This window comes from Hakea prostrata, unplaced genomic scaffold (assembly GCF_041222555.1).
Source record: "Hakea prostrata isolate BN-2017 unplaced genomic scaffold, UWA_Hpros_2 contig_42, whole genome shotgun sequence".
NCBI lineage: Eukaryota > Viridiplantae > Streptophyta > Magnoliopsida > Proteales > Proteaceae > Hakea > Hakea prostrata.
Window position 1 is genome coordinate 285,729 of NW_028291161.1, and position 18,033 is coordinate 303,761.

General features: G+C 37.9%; 1 protein-coding gene across 1 annotated transcript; it reads right to left on the minus strand.

Moving 5' to 3' along the window:
• Window positions 1-5,559: 5,559 nt before the first annotated feature.
• LOC148999108 (S-protein homolog 21-like) lies at window positions 5,560-5,991 on the minus strand. Its single transcript, XM_089141465.1, has one exon. The coding sequence runs from the start codon at window positions 5,989-5,991 to the stop codon at window positions 5,560-5,562; it is 432 nt and encodes a 143-aa protein (XP_088997591.1).
• Between the last annotated feature and the right edge of the window lie 12,042 nt (window positions 5,992-18,033).

Below are 18,033 nucleotides of genomic sequence, written 5' to 3' on the forward strand. Positions count from 1 at the left end.
CAAGGTCGATTTCCGGATAATTTTCAACGACTCTTGAAAAAGCGTCCTTCCGACCATACTTAAAGCCCGGGGCTACAACTTTGGAGACAAATCCAATGCAACCTTTAGTACGTACCCACCTCTGAATCACATCCCGACGTAATTCCTCGGAAAGATTCTCAAAAGAGGTCGGGCAAGCTCGAGCGAGTTGATCGGTCAAATCTTTTATAAACTGATCCTTCTCCCTGCTCGAGCTGTGTAAAGGCAGCATCTTTGTTTTCCAGAGAAATCTTCAGACTTGCAACCTCATGCTCGAGAACTGAAATACGCTCTTCGGCAGATAGAGCCCGAGCATCAGTAATAGCTTTCTCGTCCCTCAGGGCAGCGTTTTCACCAATTGCACTCTCCAACCGACCATTCAAATCCTTGACTTTATCATCAAGATGGTAAATGGTGGATTGATCCCTCCGAGCAGCCTCCAAATTGCCTCCCCAAGCTTGAGATAGGGCACAAACCAACCTACCAAGAAGAAAGGGAAAAAAATGAGGAAAGAGGACTGCACGGGAAAAAACAATCTTATACAGAAGCCACATACCTAGTCATTATATCTTGAGTCCGGGTGGGTCCAATTTTTTGAAGAAACTGTTGGTCGGTGGGAAGAAGTACTGCCGGCAACCATGCCTTAGCAACTTCAGTGCCCTCAGTTGTATTGTTCAAAACATAAGATCCAGCTTTCAAAGGACCACTGGAAGGAATGTCAGCAGTTTGAGTGCTCGGGGTATCCTCACGAGGAACAGAAGGGGAGGCACCATCATCTACTTCAGATCCTGCAGCAGCCTTTTTCTTGTTCGGCCTGGGAGGCCCAACAGGCACATCAGCCGATCTCTTCGGGCTTGATTGCACTTGTTTCTTTTTATCCGACCGAACACGATCAGACTTGGTAGGGATACGGGCTTCAGCATCTTCCATATCCTCATCAGCTGCCCGGGAACAGGCTGCCCAATTAAGCATCACTGGGAACAGATAAAAAGTTAACCCCGATCAATACAAGATGGCTACAAAATGAACATCTACAAACTATACCAACAACCAAAGATACTCACCAGGAAGGAACCCCCAATAACGTAGTATATTGGGATATTCCGGACAATGGCCTTGAACGGCATACATGTTCTTATCTTCGGAAGGAAGCCGAAGAATCTTCTCCCTAGCACGTTGCTCGGCTCCAGATAAAGTAGGGATGTCATTGGAACCTGTAGTCGGTCCACGAACCCAGAAAATGGGAAATGAAGGTTTGGACGGCGTCCGAACAAAGAAATATTTGGGACGCCAACCCTTGGTATTGGAAGGCAGAGTCCCCGTCCCGACAAAGTTACCCTCCCAACCACATTGGGAGAAGGTACGTTTAGACAGGTAAAACCAACCGTCCTGCTCCTGCCTCTTCGCCATAAAGAAATGGAGGAACAAAGCCAGGGATGGTCGAACTCCTACCCTTTGGCAAAAACCCCAAAAGCAAATGAAATTGCGCCAACTGTTCGGCACAAACATTCCCGGACACATTTTAAAATGTACCATTATGCCTATAAACAGGGGGTGTACGGGAAGACGAAAACCACTCTTCAGAGCATCCTCGTAAAGGGCAAATTCCCCGGGGAAGGAGAGTTGGCACGCTCATATATGGTCGGCATGCGTATTCTATGATCTGAAGGAATTTCATACTTTACTCTAAGGTACTCTAGACGTTCCTCTGTCATTTGGGAAGGTATGAAGTCGGGACCAGACGAATAAGGGTCATAGTCAATGTGATCGGGAGTCAACTCCTTGATCTGTTCGAGCTTATACTCCTCAAGGGTCAAACTATCTTTTCACCGTTGTCGCTCAGCCTTGAAATGAGCTCGAGCACTTTGACCGACTATAACAGGACGGGACTCCACTGCCTCCTCACCATCCCTGTTACGAGTCTCTCGACCAACAGAGACCTCGGGTACATCTTCGGACCTACCATCATGGCTAAGGTCGGGATCTACAGGGTGATCGGGAGTTTCAGAACAAGAGGGTCCTTCTTCTAAGTCTCTCCTATGTTTCAAAATGGCAGAACTCCTCTTCACTATTACCATGATTCTTTAAAATAAAGGGAATATGAAGAAAAAAGGAGAAAAGACATAGACAGAGAACAGAGAAAAAACAACACAAAGGAGCATATAAGACTCTGCCAAAAACAAACCATGCTTTCGAAATGCAGAGATAAAAATGAAGAAGACACTTACTTGTTTCAAGCAAACGAACGAGGAGATGGAGCAAAGAAGGCTAGAAGCTTTTAACCCAACCCTCGTATCTCAAACAAAGGAAGAAACTTCAAACACAACTCTCCAACTCCAAACAGTTGCAGAGAAAAAGAAGATGCAGACGAATACACAGAGAAGCAAAAAACAGAGATAAGTAATGAAAAGAAGGAAGGAAGAAGAAGAAATAGTACTTATGAAAATTCGCAGATTCTAATCTAACGAATACGATAAGTCATCAGCTATGATAGGAATTTCAAGAGACTAAAAATTCCTATCTGACGGCCAAGGAGAACACTCAGATGAACGGTAGAAGATGAAGAGTCTCTTCATCATAATGACGAACATTTATTGTGAAACGACAGCTATGACACGTGTCACACACGTACAAACTTCGAAGGTCGTGCGTCGATATGTGTGCGTAAAAGACGGCTATGCAGGAGCAGGACGTTACAGATTTCGAGGAAAAATGTGTTGGTCGAACCGACCATACACCCTTTAAATGAAAAATACTCCCTTGAGCCGAGCACATAGTTCTCGACCACAATGGACTAGGGGGCTTATGTTAATGACTAAAATGGTCATTCTACATCCCCGGTCTGAACCGGCGGTTGACCGATCCGACCAGGTTCGCAACCTAACAGGGTCCGACCAGGAGGTTCATGGTAGGACCGACCACACTAATAAATCCATCCGAATAGCAGTATGAGATGGCCTCATGAAGGTAGACTCCTACCACCCAACAACTGGAGAAGAGAGTTAGTTAGGTAAAAGGACTCTTCTAAAGAGTTACTCTCCTACAATAACTCAAAGCAAGGTTATTCCGAATATAACTCTATCACCATACACTATATAAAGACCTCTGGTAAACACTAGAGGGCAAGTAATCATACTTCTTGTGATCAATTACTTGAATTCTCTATTGAGTAATTGAGATCAGATTATTGGTACTGACTTGTTTGTCGGAGACGTACCTCGACCCTCCAAGGTCGAGCTCGTATCTTGCAGGTTCTTGACAGGGAAGGACGAGCGAGATTCCGTATCAACATAATCTAAATGGGAAGATTGTAGTGGACACCAAAAAGGTCTCTACCATTTTAAAAATCTATACTCTCCTTACCTTATATTATCGACTAGCCACTATATCCAAGAAGGTCTCTACAATTGGTACTCACAAACACTCTAGCCAACCAAAAGAAGATTTCGATACAGATTACAATTGCTGCAAAACCCTAGTTAATATTTTATATAATCTAAAAGTAAAACACCTATCTTCGTGTAAATCCAAACAATATAACTCACAGTATCTAGAAGATCACAACTACAAGAGTCCTAAAACACTAATGAACAAGGCTCTATCTCTATATAAGGAAGCCATGTACACAACTCTTTATAATAGTGACAACATCTGAAACTCTCCCATGGACATAGGTTGAATTCAACTGACCATGTAAATTCTCTGGTCTTCTCCCTCTCTTTCTCTCTCCTCACGTCTCTCTCCTTCTCTCCCACAGTTTCTAGCATGTTTGTTTTCTAAAATTAATTTACTAACAAGTTTTTCATTTGCCTGAATCAATCTACAATTAGGTGATGTGGTGAGCTGTCCATTTAATTGAAAAAGTAGAAAAAAGATGGACTCTTTGGGATACATTTCCGTGTATCAATTTGTTGCAAGGAATAATATGTAAAAAGATTTACTCTTTGGGATACATTTGCATGTATTAATTTGTTGGAATGTATACAATATGTAATCTTGTACAGATTAGAAGATTTTACAGCTATAAACCTCCGCCTTTCTTCACCCAAAAGAAGAGAAAACCATGCATTCATCTGTCTTGAACTCAAATTAAGGAAGATTTATTTTACTTAATTTAACACATATTAATGAATAAAAGAAATAAGAAACCCACCAATCCCAACCAGAGTTAGTAAATACGTGTATTAATTGCCAAATTAATACACAGCCGAATGTATAGTTAAAAAAAAAAAAAATTCCCCTACATTAATCTTATACTTAATGTTGTACCCGACTTCTAAATGTAGCCGTATTAAAATAAACAAATTGAGGGTATAATAGTAAACATAAATTTTTTGATGAAAACTAAGACCTTATTGTTTCTCCATTTTCTCACTCCCAAATCCTAAGTATCGATCTATTCTCAAATTTTTCAATATCATTCTCATCAATCTTTTATTTTGACATAAAAAACTTATTTTTCACTCCATAGTTTAATCTGGAAGTAAACAAACTATTTTTCATTTTTATCCATAAATGAATTCTTATATTCATTTCTTTTAAATAGGCAAATAGAGAATGGAAAGTAATACTAAAAAAACACTTAAATTTTTGAGCAAATTGCACAGGCACCCCAAAATGGAGGCTTTAAAGCACTGACACCCCCATTTTATGTTTAAAAAGCACAGAGACCCCAAAATTGGATTTTTGTTGGATATATTTGTCAAATTTGTCACTGAAAACCTTTCAAACACTGTTTATTATCGAAATATTTTTTAAATAAATAGTGATTTAACTATTTTCAGTGATAAATTTGACAAATATATCCAACAAAAATCCAATTTTGGGGTCTTTGTGCTTTTTAAACATAAAGTGGGGGTGTCAGTGCTTTAAGGCCTCCATTTTGGGGTGTGCAAGTGCAATTTGCTCTAATTTTTTTAGTGTCCATAGACTGCAAAAAATGTGATTGGAAAGTAGGGTCGAAGCCAAGATTCAACAAAGGAGGACTACAATAACCATTATATCAGTTGTTTTTCCCTTTAAAATTTTTTTTCCAATAAAGAGGGAGGAGGAGAGGAGGGACCTTGCTTCAGTCTTGCGCATTTAATGCTCAGGATTGTCAAGCAAACCACTCTCGGCTACCTAATCGAAATCTCAACCGAAATTTCAGATCCAACGATTTGAAATTTTGCTTGAAAGTCCTGCGCATTAAATGCGTAGGATTGATGCAATTTCCGGGGAGGAGGGGGAATAAATGCTGATATTTCAAACTTAAAAAAGAACCATATGACCAAAAAATATTTATTAAAATAGATAGTTGTACACCATGAACCATCCCAAGTCTTTGATCCCAGGGGAATACATTTAACAAGCAACTGAAGTTAACCTCTTTTTTTTTTTTTTTTTTTTTTTTTTTTAATATAATTATTATAAGCCAAAGAGAATTATTAGTGGTTATTCCAAACGGCAAACAAAAGACCTTTCTTTCAAAAAAAACACAAAAGGGCAACAGAATAACATCCTTGGTATGAGAAAAGAAACATTTAATTTGGCGAAGGCTATTTACCAAGCTTTGACCTTATGATATGTTCCTTCTCTCCAATGGCCGAGGTATAACCCATCAGTTCTCATCCGGTAAAAAAAGTCTCGGGGATGCACTCCGGGCTGTATATAAGCATCATAGACCTTGTAGTTGTTACGCACTATGGTCTTTCCGTCGGGGGACCAGGCGAAGTTGCACCAAAAGAGGGTGGTCCCCCATGCATTTTCATTGAAAGCAAACGTGTATGTTTCTCCCATAAGAACTTTTTTCTGACCAAGATCATTGTTTTTGGATTTGCAGTGGAGGAAAACGTCTGTTAGAGGCATATCATTGATGATGTACACATGAAGTTCACCATGTACAGTCGATGGCCATGCAGCCAAGCCTAATGCCATGACAAGGAGGATGAGAAGCAGGTGGGTGTTCTTCGTGTTCTTGGAGCTCTTCCTCATGGTTATTGTATTGGAAATGGTGAATGATACACAGCAATCTTTGATCATCTAAGCTTCTTATATACCACTACCTATTTCCCTGTTGTGACAACCATAACTGTATCTCCTAATTATGGGATTAATAGGCTGTTGATACACTAGAGTGGAGATTGAAAGCTCTAATATTGGACAAGCTAAGTTGTCGTGTGAGTTTGGATTTTCTATCCGTCAAGTTAGAGGCCTGTGTTTTGCTTAAAATTTTCACCTCACAATAGGGGTGGGTGAGACCCATTGGGGGTCCCACCTATAGCTAATTCATTTTATTTTGCATTTAGAGGTGGGCTCAACCCTTATTGTATGCTGAAAAAGTGTGAGGGGAGCACAGACCTTCACCTTGATAGGTAGAGGATCCAGCTTGTTTGTTTGTTTTGTTTTGTTTTGTTTTGTTTTGTTTTGTTTTTTTTTTTTTTTTTTTTTTTTTTTTTGTTTTTTTTTTTTTTTTTTTTTTTTTTTTTTTTTTGTTTTTTTTGTTTTTTTGTTTTTCTTAATTTGGTTTCATGCCTTTCTCTTTCCCATTTTAGGTTGATGAAACCCTTTCTCTATGAATTCTATTGTTTATTCTATAAATTTGATGGAATAGAGAATTACTTTTTTCATTTGTAGGCTCGATATATCTGTGTGTGGTTGTGTCAAATAGCAATGCATACCTATTCAATGAATATGAATTACAAGATACTTCCTCTGTCCATCCATAATTTGAAGAAATACAAAAAAGTGTGTAAAGGATAACGAACAAAGTTCCATTCAATCTTTATTTTCCCAGACATATTATCAAGATCTCACTGAAACTCATCAAAGATGCTCAATGCTAACATGCAATCCATCTTTTTGTTTAACCTTGGTTACTTTTCTTGAATTAGTCATATTGTAACTCTTGTAATACAAATACCGTTGACAAATCTAGTCTAGTTCACATAAAACTCAAAGTCAATACAGTTTTTTCTCTTTCCATGTGTAAAACAAAATCAACATAAAACTTTGCAGGTTGAAATATTGGAAAGGTAGTGGAACTATAAGAGGCACTGCCAGCAAAGTTTTGTAGAGAGAGAGAACAGTCACTCTTGGAAGTCAGGTTCAAGAGACTATATTAATTTAACACGGCTAACTTGTAGTTTCCAGCCCCTGTGGATTTTCCCTCTAGGTTCATGTAAATTTCTCTTCTTCTGGGTGTCATGTGTAGTTGTGTTAGTTTTTTTTTTTTTTTGGGGGGGGTTGGGGGGGGGGGGGTGTTTAGTTTTGAGTGTCTTCAATTAAGAAGGGAAATAAGAGAGCGGCAAGGCTAGGATTGACAGTTTTTCATGAAAATCATTAGGATAAAGTTATATAAAATAACTGTCTTTTTGGACTCTTTGTGAAAGCATTTGGCACCATGTTCGTCCTGATGCGGTGACACTTGTCTATTTAATGAAATAAGAAAAACGATTCACTCTTTGGGATATATTTGTGTGCTAGAAATACAATGTGTAATCTGTATGGATTAGAAATTTTACAGCATATAACCATCCACCTGCTTCACCAAAAAACCAGAAAACCATTCACCTATCTTGAGGTCGAATTTTTTGTATTTCATTGAAACAAAAAAGCACGCATATTAGAGGATGAAAGAAATTACAACCAAAATAAATTAGAAACCCACCAACCCCATCGAGGAGGCTAGGACAGGAAAAGTAGAGACCTTGTGATAATTTTAAAAATGTTACATACAAATGCACGTGGACGTTTGCGCTTAATGTAATTAGATTGAAGTAGAGTATAGATTTTTAATGATGCATGATTTGACTTAAATAATTTTTAGCTCTACTTAAGCTTTTCTTTTTAAACAAATATAAATTATTGGAAGAAAAGATTGAGATATTGACATAAAGTGTTAGAAGAGAACTAACATGGGAGTTAAATGTTGTGCCATCTCAATGATCTGATGAACGTGGCTGTTTGCGTTCTTTCTATTCCATTCTGGGATAGCTGTTATTACTATTCTAATAAGTGAAGTAGCCGTCGTCTAACCAATTGGCTCCAACTCTGACAAGACTGACTCAAATTCATATTAATTGATGTTAATAGTAGGGGATCGGTTTCTGTATGACAAGGCAGGCCAGAAGCAAACCCAACCGGATTGATCCGATCTTATCGGGCTGGTTTGAAATCCTATGATAAAGATGATGAGAAAGCTTCATTTGGATTGTTAAACTGAGGTCAATCAGATATAGTTTCATTCAATTCTACCCTAACTGCATGAGCTTCTCATCTAATGCATATCGTATTGCCGATACCAAGAGAGCAAATCATATGGCAAACCTCTAGATTACTCAGCGTCAGCCACTGATGCAAGAGTGAAAATGTAGAAGCATAAGAAAAAAGTTTAAGAAACATATCATGGCTGTCCTTAGAGTTTCAATGCAGCAATTTCCCTGGAGCCTAAATTAGCAAAACATAATTAAGGATGTGAACAACAAAATCTATTTTATCTGGTTATCAAAATGCCATAGAGTTAGCAAATAGTCAAAAGTTATGATGGATAGAAATTTGTATAATAAATGAAAATATAAACCTCCAACTCATTCCCAGGAATTTCAGCACACACCAGAGGATGGGCTAGGTAGGAAGTAGGATTAGAGTTTACAACAAAGGTGCAAATGTCTTAGTACTGAATGCTGGAGAAACTTGTTTGGGATATTAGGACTTGTTTGATAGCATGAGAAAATATGCAAAAGCTGGAAAAGATAGTAACATTGAGTTCAGTTGAGAACCGGGCCTTTTCCAAGGTGTCACCCTAGCCATGTATAGACACTTATCTTCTAATTGATTTTATTGAGCACAGAACTGACCAGGGATATAATAATGGAAAATGGACCTCAATCTTGGCTTCATGGGCAAGTCAAAGACATATTAGCTGCCTCAAACAAAGAGTTATAGTGTGGAATAATACAAAAAAAAAAAAAAGAGTTAGGGAGATCTGGACTTCTGCTTCTATTTGGTTCATAACAGGGTGTATATGGTAATTAATAGTGGTTCCAATGAAGCTAAAGGAAAGAAAACAATAACAATGTCAGCTAGAAAACCAAACTACAGTGCACTCACAGAAAATTGGAACCCCAATCACATCTAGTTTCCTTCATAAGTTTTAAATATCAACTCAAATTCACAATATTCAAAAGTTTTTGGGAGAGAAAGTGTCTTGAGATTTTTATTATTTCATATCCCTAAGTATCTTAAGATTTTTATTCATATGTACATCATACGGTATCCCAAAAATAGAATACATACTACTCCCTAACAGAGTCATTTCCATTATTGTTTGAGTTAGTCATGCAATATTTTTTAATAAAAGTCAAAATAAAATTAAAGAACCTCTTTTGAAGATTGAATTCCAAACTTGTAGAATCGAAATATAATGAAATAGTTGATCTTGCAAATAAAGCAAACTTTACATGAAAGACAAATGTTGTAGATGATCATCACGAGATGAAGCCACCAAATAAATGAGGTGCTCACCTTAGTTAGATGAGTATACCAACCGTCAGAATTTTGTTAACTTCTAAAATCCCTAGGGCCCAAGGAGGCCATGGCTCCTCCACTCTCCCTTGATTTTTTGAAATTTGCCTATAAAGACTTCTCTAATCCTCCTTCCATGTATAAAACACCAGCACTGAATCCTCCTCCATCTGCCCCCCCTCCCACATAAATTTTTTGAAATCTCGCTAAAGAGACCCCTCTGCATGCCCCTCTTTTAATTCGTAAAATACTGCGGTTTCATTGTTCGGCACCCCTAATGTTAAATCCTAGCTTCTACAAAAAAAATAAAAAAGGTTAAATCCTAACTCCGTCCTTGCGCGCCAATATCTCGTCTATGGCTCTCAGAAGACAATATATGGCAAGACCTAGATTTAATGATCGCAGCAGCCACTGTATCTACTTTATACATTTGACTTTGCTTCCCTTGCTAAATATTAGAGTTTTCATATTTAAATTCCATATTCTCAATACCTATTACCATGATGTATGTATTGATACTTGCTCACTCTCAGTTAACAACACTTAGAGTCGAGTAAAACCAAGGGCTTTCCTTGGTAAATTTACAATTATTAAACTTTCGAATGTAAATATAAAAGTATGGATTTACGTATGTACTTTACGCTTTTTATTTCTAGTGTTGGATATAATAATGATAATGTGGTGTAAGTTAACGGTAGAAAGGATGTAAGGGTATTGTGGTCATAAAAATACAATCATTCCTTGGAATTCAATTTCATGTTTCCAAATAATAGCTTCTTCTGAGATAAAACAATTCCATGTTTTTCTAACAATATCAAAGAATTTATCTAAGTGCTGCTTATGTTCTTCTTCAGAAGTAGACATAATCAATATATCATCAATATAAACACTACATAAACTTTTGATAGGATTGAACCCATGGTCCATTCTTCTTTGAAATATCTGTGGTGCATTCTTGAACCCGGCCCATAAGCATTACTAGCCATTCATAGAGGCTATTGGGCACACTAAAGGCTGTAAGGCTTATATTATCAGGGTCCAATTTTAATCTGAAAGAATCCTGACTTACAATCAAACTTGCTGAAATAGGTCTAACCTATGCAATGGTTTATAAGCTCCTAGTAGTTTACTACCTTTCTCTTTTTCCCTCTCCTCTGTTCTGCCTCTTTGATAACCATAAAGGCTGGAGAAGAATGTTGGAATGTGCTAGGTCTGATGAGGTTTAGTTCTAGCAATTCTATAAGCTGGGATTCAAATTCTTGTATATCTGCCTTTGAGTATTTCATACTTGGTACAAATATAATTGTATGAGGGAACTTGAGGGTAATCTTGCCATTTACTTTATCTCTGTCCCAGAATTGTTGGGGATTTTCTAGAATATTGGTTATTGTAACTATTTATCCTATTTTGAATTGTGGCTGTTTTTGTTTGCAACTGTGAAAGTATTGTAGTCTAATGCATACATTGTTTTTTGGTGAGTGTAGGGAAATGGATATCAAAGTTGCAGTCCAGTTTATTTACCTCATTCATATTTTGGATGCTGTTATAGGCAATCAATCTTCATGGGCATATCTGAGTTTGATCACAAGTAGGGGCGGACCTAGGATTCAATATTTGAGGGGGGGGGGCAAAGAATGAAAGCCAGAGAACCTTCCCCTTGGGGAAGCACTAATGCTTTTTTGCCACACATAATGTGTGGGCCCTTATAAGACCCATTGAAGGTCTCACCTCTAAATTATTTTATTATATTAAGGAATAGATCAGTAAGAATTTCGTGTCAGCGGCTGAAAAAGTGATACCAAGTTAGAATTTCGTTTGAGAGAGAATTCTTCCACACTCAGATTAGTGAATGGGAGATGTATATTAATATTATATGAATTACAATTCAAATATTTGAATTTGAACTACAACTTGTTTTCAATCAAACTCTACAACTTTTTTATATTTTAACTATAACTCAAACTCTTCTTGATCGGTTGGAGATAAAATCAATCGAGGATAGAGCTAGTTACGGTGGATTTGAATTTGAATTTGAATTCAGAGACTTATCATTTACAAGGTCCACATATATTTTCTGGGGCCCACACATATTTAAAAAATTATATATATATATTTATAGACACACACACACACACATGACTTCAACCCTAAAAAGTTAGATGCAAGCCAAATTTTCTTTGGTAGGAGATGAAAACCAAATTTCTTTTTTAGGTGAAAGATGCAAACCAATGGTAGTTAATTACCTTACTAACCATAGACATTTTATTCACAAATCATAATACAAAATCAAATAACAAAAATTGCAGAAGAAATAAAGAAATATAGAATATAAAATCAAATAAAAAGAATAACAAAAAAAAGGAGAAAAAAAAGAAATGATAAATAAATTGAGAAAGAGAAAGAGTACCTAATTGTGGAATATGTTTTTTCCAAGTTTTCTTAACCAGGCTTATAGAAAGGGAAGAGAATAAATGGGAGGAGAGGGAGGAGAGAGAGGAGATATGAGAGAATAAATAGGGATTGAGGAGTTAGTTTCAAATTAGGAATGAAATTTTGAATACCTAATAAAAAAAAATTCAAAAATTTCCTTAACCCACGTTTATAGAAAGAGAAGAGAATAAATAGGAAGAAAAGATGAGAGAATAAATAGGAATTGAGGAGTTAGTTTTTAATTAGGAATGTCATTTATACCCATTATTTTTACCTTTAAAAACTGTTCTCAATATTGGGGGGGGGGGGCATGGCCCCCCTCAGCCCCTCTATAGGTCCACCCTTGATCACAAGGAGGGATGCTCTTAGATCACTGTTGGTTTGGCATGTGGAGACGGGTGAGAATTTTCGGGTATGGAAAGATATTTGGCTGCAAGGACTACATTCTAGATGAATAAATGAAGAGCCACAAATAGGTATGGATAATCTATTAGTTTGGAATTTGATTAATTCTTGTGAAAGGGTGTGGAGAATGGACTTGGTAGAGCAACTCTTTCTCGATACTATAGCTACGGCCATTCGTAAGATGCCATTATCGCTTTTTCTAACTTCTAATAGACTTGTGTGGACAAGAACTAGGAATGGACATGTCACACCCCATCCGACGAGATTAGATCCACCCCAACAACCGCTGGTTTGATCCACAACCATAAGATCAAAGTTATGCTAGCAATAATAAATAACACACACAATTCCATAATTAAGAGCAATAGATAAATAAAAAGGTTCCAAATTTTCAAAATGAATGCTAAGGAATAAATGTAAAAGAGAAAGTGAGTAGAAGCAAAGAAAATAATCTCATTATTGCTTACAATTCTTCTACCCCAAATCATTCTAGACCCGCCTAACTTGGTGAACAAATGTAAACGAGAATCCCAAAAAGGCCATTATGCTTTCATAAGTAACCTCCCGAGTCTAAAAAAAGGCTAGACTCCGTAGGAATAGTCCATCACAGGAGCAAGAATCTCTATCAATGTCCAACTCTCATAGAGAAAGGTCCCCTCATGACCGCAAAGTAATCTAAAGAAAGCAAGAAATCCACAAGGAATGAGTTATAAAGAACTCAATAAGGCAACAATCACATACGTACCACGATCACAAAAATGTAATGAAATGAAATAATGCAATGATGTATTTAAGTATGCATATAATGATCTAACCATGTTAGTCTCTATCTAGGCATACATGCATTAAGATATACACCAGCCCTCCTCTTGGTAGGTCTCATCACTTCGATCCCTCACTGATCGGCTATCTTTGTTGGGATGCCAAGTAAAGGGTACAGTCCACATCATCATCATGGTTGGGGTATAGGTCCACACTTTGTTTCACCACGACCATTGGTTTGAGTATTGGTGCATGTTGGGGATTCTAAACCCAATGCATAGTCATAGAATAACAAACTACATGTGGTCCAGATACCTTTCCTCATGCCTTGTGCCCTTTTGGTCCAATATCTTTTTCCACTTAGGAATGCTAATCCTCATGGATTGGTTACCTCTATTGGATTAACACCCCCTAACCCTATGGTCATCTACATATGCTAGGGTGGATGCCTCTCATGTCTCCTCACAACGCCCAAGTTGTCTTTTGGATGCCCATGAGCCCAACCCTTAAGATATATATTTCTACCGCTGCATGATAATAGTATGCTTGTGTCTCCTCACAGACTATTTAACTCTTTAGAATACCCAAAGGACCCAACCATTGCCATTATTGGTCACTCAGCTTCAATTCCCCATTTGAAAGGGTAGTAGCATGTAATGGGTAAGCTAACCTAACCTTGCATCTAGACTCCCTAATCATGTAGGATAGTAACTAAGGAATGTGCAAGTAGCATTAAAGACAATGGTCTAGACCACAGTCCCTGACATTTAAAGCTAGGGATACCAATACTGACATTCCCCAAGTCAAAGTCACACAACCATCATATCACATCATATATTGAAGGAAAGAACAATGATTATTATTCGTAATTCATATAAAGTAAATGAATATTCATAAACAGTAAATACCATATACCACAGTATTACAAACATGGTTGAAATATTAAAGAAGTTAGCACATCAATCAATCCAGCATAATATGCTATTGTTTCCTTGTTTGACTTAATGGATAAGATCTGATAAATGACCTTGATCCTCACAATCACATACTCCAGAAGGTCCCAATAAGTCCTATAGTTATGTTCATAAAGTTACATTTAGGCTTAGGAATTAACTAGAGCGAAATCAACACCCAAACAAACTTTGTGAACAATTGGTTGATTGGGGCAGTTGCTTGGGCCGGTGGCTTCAAGGGACCTCCTTAAGCAACCTCCTCAAGCGACCTCTTGGTTGCACGGATAGATCCGAAATCCAATTTCTGTTCTCCCATTTTAAACAGATTTTGGGAGGACCCTAGGTTTAGATTACGACCCTAAATCCCCAAAACAACAAAATCCAAACCTTGAAAACATGGAAAGCTAATAAAAAATTGAATCTAGCAATTAAGAACTCTATCTGAAAGTATTTGCCATTAAAATAGATATGAGATTTATTCTCCCAGGATGATTTGATTTTAAACAAAGGTAAATAAATATTTTTCTTCATAAATCTTCTTCCACTCTCCAAATAGGGGAAAAATAAAGGGAGTTTAGCTAATTTACTTCTTGGATCTGAAAGTCAATGAAGTTCCACAAGATTCTCCACAAAAAGGGGTCTTCCTTCACCAACACGTGCTCTTTGACCTTGCTACAATCCACGGCAGTCCCAAGCAAATAATGTGAAAATAAGGTTTAAGAGGCTTAAATTGGGGGCCGAAGGCAAAACGGCAATTCTATTCGTACAAATCCAATCAACCGCCCCTAGTACTTTTCGGTACTTGGGCACTTTGCTCTCTCGGTTGGTCCCTGACGCTAATAAAATTTTGAACATCACCTAAAAGGCTCTTACCTTGCTCATAAGCACCGCCAAACTCCGTTTTCCTTGTACTAGATATCCACTTGCCCAAACCATCCGGATTCTGATTGGATCTTCTTCCGGTTACAAACAAAGCAAGTCCTTCACCATCATCACCTAGGTTCATAAGTTATGGAACCAATTCATAGGTTTTAATTCGAATGGCCCACAAGTTCTTTCAGCTTGATGCTTGGGTCTTCGGACTTGTAATTTGGGTTTCGGGTTAGGATCATGGGGGTTTAATATAGGGCAGATCACTATTAAAGTGGTATATAAAGCTTTAAGGCTGGAGATATTATTATATGTGATAGATGATGCATCCATTTCTGGTGTGTCACGTTGGAGTTCTATTCCCACTAAGGGTTGGAAATTTATTTGGGAGGTTTTGGTTCTACCAAAAATAAAACATATGATGTGGAGGTGGTGTGCAGTTGGGTTAGCTATTGATGATGCCATGTTTAAGAGAAGATTTCAGGTCGACCCATCGTGTATTCATTGTGGTGAGGAGGTGGAAAATTTTGACCATGTGATGTTGGAGTGTTCGTTTTTGAGAGCGGTATGGTTCGCTGGTTCCTTTTCTTACTCTCCTCTAATCTCTGAAGCTCACGTTGCTGGCTGGACTTGTGAACTTTGTTCTCTGCGTGCTAGTAATAAGGAAGACAAAGCAGCGATCGCTACCCATTGCTTTCTATTTGCTGGAAATTGTGGAGTGCCCGAAATGATGCTATTTTTAAGAAGAGATCGTGGTTTTAGATTGAGGTTGCCATGGAATCCCGTTGTAGAGCTGCTGAATTCTTGGGTGCTATGAAGACACCGTCTTTTCTCGTTCCATTGTTCTCGGATACATGATGATGGGCAATAGGATGCTCTACTTCCTGGCTGGATTAAGATAAATTTGGATGCTTCCCATGCTAATGTAGGTAAACTTGGCCAAGTGGCTTGCAATCGGTTGGGGGGTATTATTATGTCTGTTTTGGATCCAGTGAAGTTTGGATCAGCTTTGGCGAGGTGAAGTATTAGCCATAATATAACTGTTGGAGATTTTTGGAGAATATGACCGTTGGAGATCTTGGATAATATGACCGTTGCAAATAATTTCTTTCCTTATGTAAAGCATGCCACATTTATTTTATTCTTTACTTGATTGTATTATATATACACATGAAGAGGTAATACAAAATCACTTCTACACAAAATCTTCTTAACATGGTATCAGTTTAAGATGATCCTAACCTTTTCAAGTGAAGCTAATTTCTTTTTCCAAGAGCAGTAAGTGATCCCTACGTTGTTGTTTTCTTTCCGCTGCCTTTACAATGACGGATCCGTCTCTCAATGCTCTTGCTACAGCTGCTATGGCTTCCAATAATGCTATTTCCATCCACTTTGATTGTTCTTCTCCATATTTCTACATCATTCGGATAATCTTGGTGCTATACTCGTCACCACAGCTTTTTACGCGTCGACAATTATCCCACTTGGAATCGTGGGATGCGGATGGCTCTTGAGGCCAAACATAAGCTTGCCTTTATCGATGGCTCCTTGCCTAAACCCGCCACTAATTCTTTGGAGCTTCAAGCATGGACATGATGCAACAGCATGGTCCTTCTTGGTTGCTAAATGCTCTCTCACCTGATATTGCTAATAGCATTTTCTACATCTCTACTGCCCACGAGGTTTGGGTTGATCTTCGTGATCGTTTTTCTCAAAAAATGCTCCTCGAACTTTTGAGATCCGGCGTAGCATTTCTAATCATCGTCAAGGAACCTCTTCTTTGGCATCTTATTATAATACTCTCAAGGGTTTTTGGGACGAAGTCGACTCATACAACTCGTTCCCGCCTTGCACTTGTGGTCTCTTGTCAGAACACACTGATCTTCAACAACAAGATCACTTAATTGAATTTTTAATGGGCCTCAATGATTCTTATTCTTATGTTCGGAGTCAACTCCTTTTAATAGAACCCTTTTCTAACATCAATCGTGCTTATTCTCTTCTATTGCAAGAGGAGCATCATCATTCCCTCCATGAGTTACCAAATGCATCATTGCATCAATCTGCCCATGCAACCACTACTCCTCGTACACATTCTAAAAATGGTAAGAAGCCTATGTATCACTATGATTTTTGTGGCATGGACAGCCATTCAAATTCCCGTTGTTTTAAGAAACACGATTATCCTCCCAAGAGCAACAATATACACATTAAATCAACATCACCTAGACTCTCTGCTCAATCCTTTGCAGCCATCAACCCAGGAACAAATCTGCCCCCTCCTTTACTTCAGCGCAATATCATCAATTATTGGCACTAATTGAATCGGGTAATCCCACTCCTTTAGCAAATGCTGCAGGTAATTCCCCTTCCACATGGGTTATTGATTCTAGGGCAAATTTTCATATGGCTTCTAAGTTACATCTCTTTAACACTGATACGGTGGTCCCTTATACATCTCCGATTACATTACCCAATGGTGAAACAATCCCTGTGTCCCATTTAGGGACTTGCACCCCCACCCCTTCCATCTCTCTTAATAATGTTTTGTATGTTCCTTCATTCCGTTTTAATTTATTATCCGTTAGTCAAATCACTAAAGCTCTCAATTGTTCAGTAACATTTTTTCCTTATAATTGTCTTTCAGGACTTACCAGCAAAGAAGATGATTGGATTGGGTAAAGAGCATAATGGCTTATATTATTTGGAGTTGCTTCCCTCCATTATTGTAGCCTCATCCACTCATTCCCACTCCTTTGATGTGTGGCATTGACGCTTAGGCCACCCATCTCGCAACATTACTAATTTTTTCTCACGTTTTAATTCTTGCATTTCAGTTTCTAATAAATGTGTTTGCACTATTTTCCCTTTGGCAAAACAAACCCGGCTGCCTTTCCCATCTAGCTCCATATCCACTTCATCTTCTTTTGATTTAATACATTGCGATGTTTGGGGTCCTTATTATATTCCTTCTATATGTGGTGCTAAATATTTTTGACTATTGTGGATGACTATTCTCGCTATACTTGGGTTTTTCTAATGAACTTCAAATATGATGTTTGGTCTTATTTGCATGATTTTTTTGCAATGG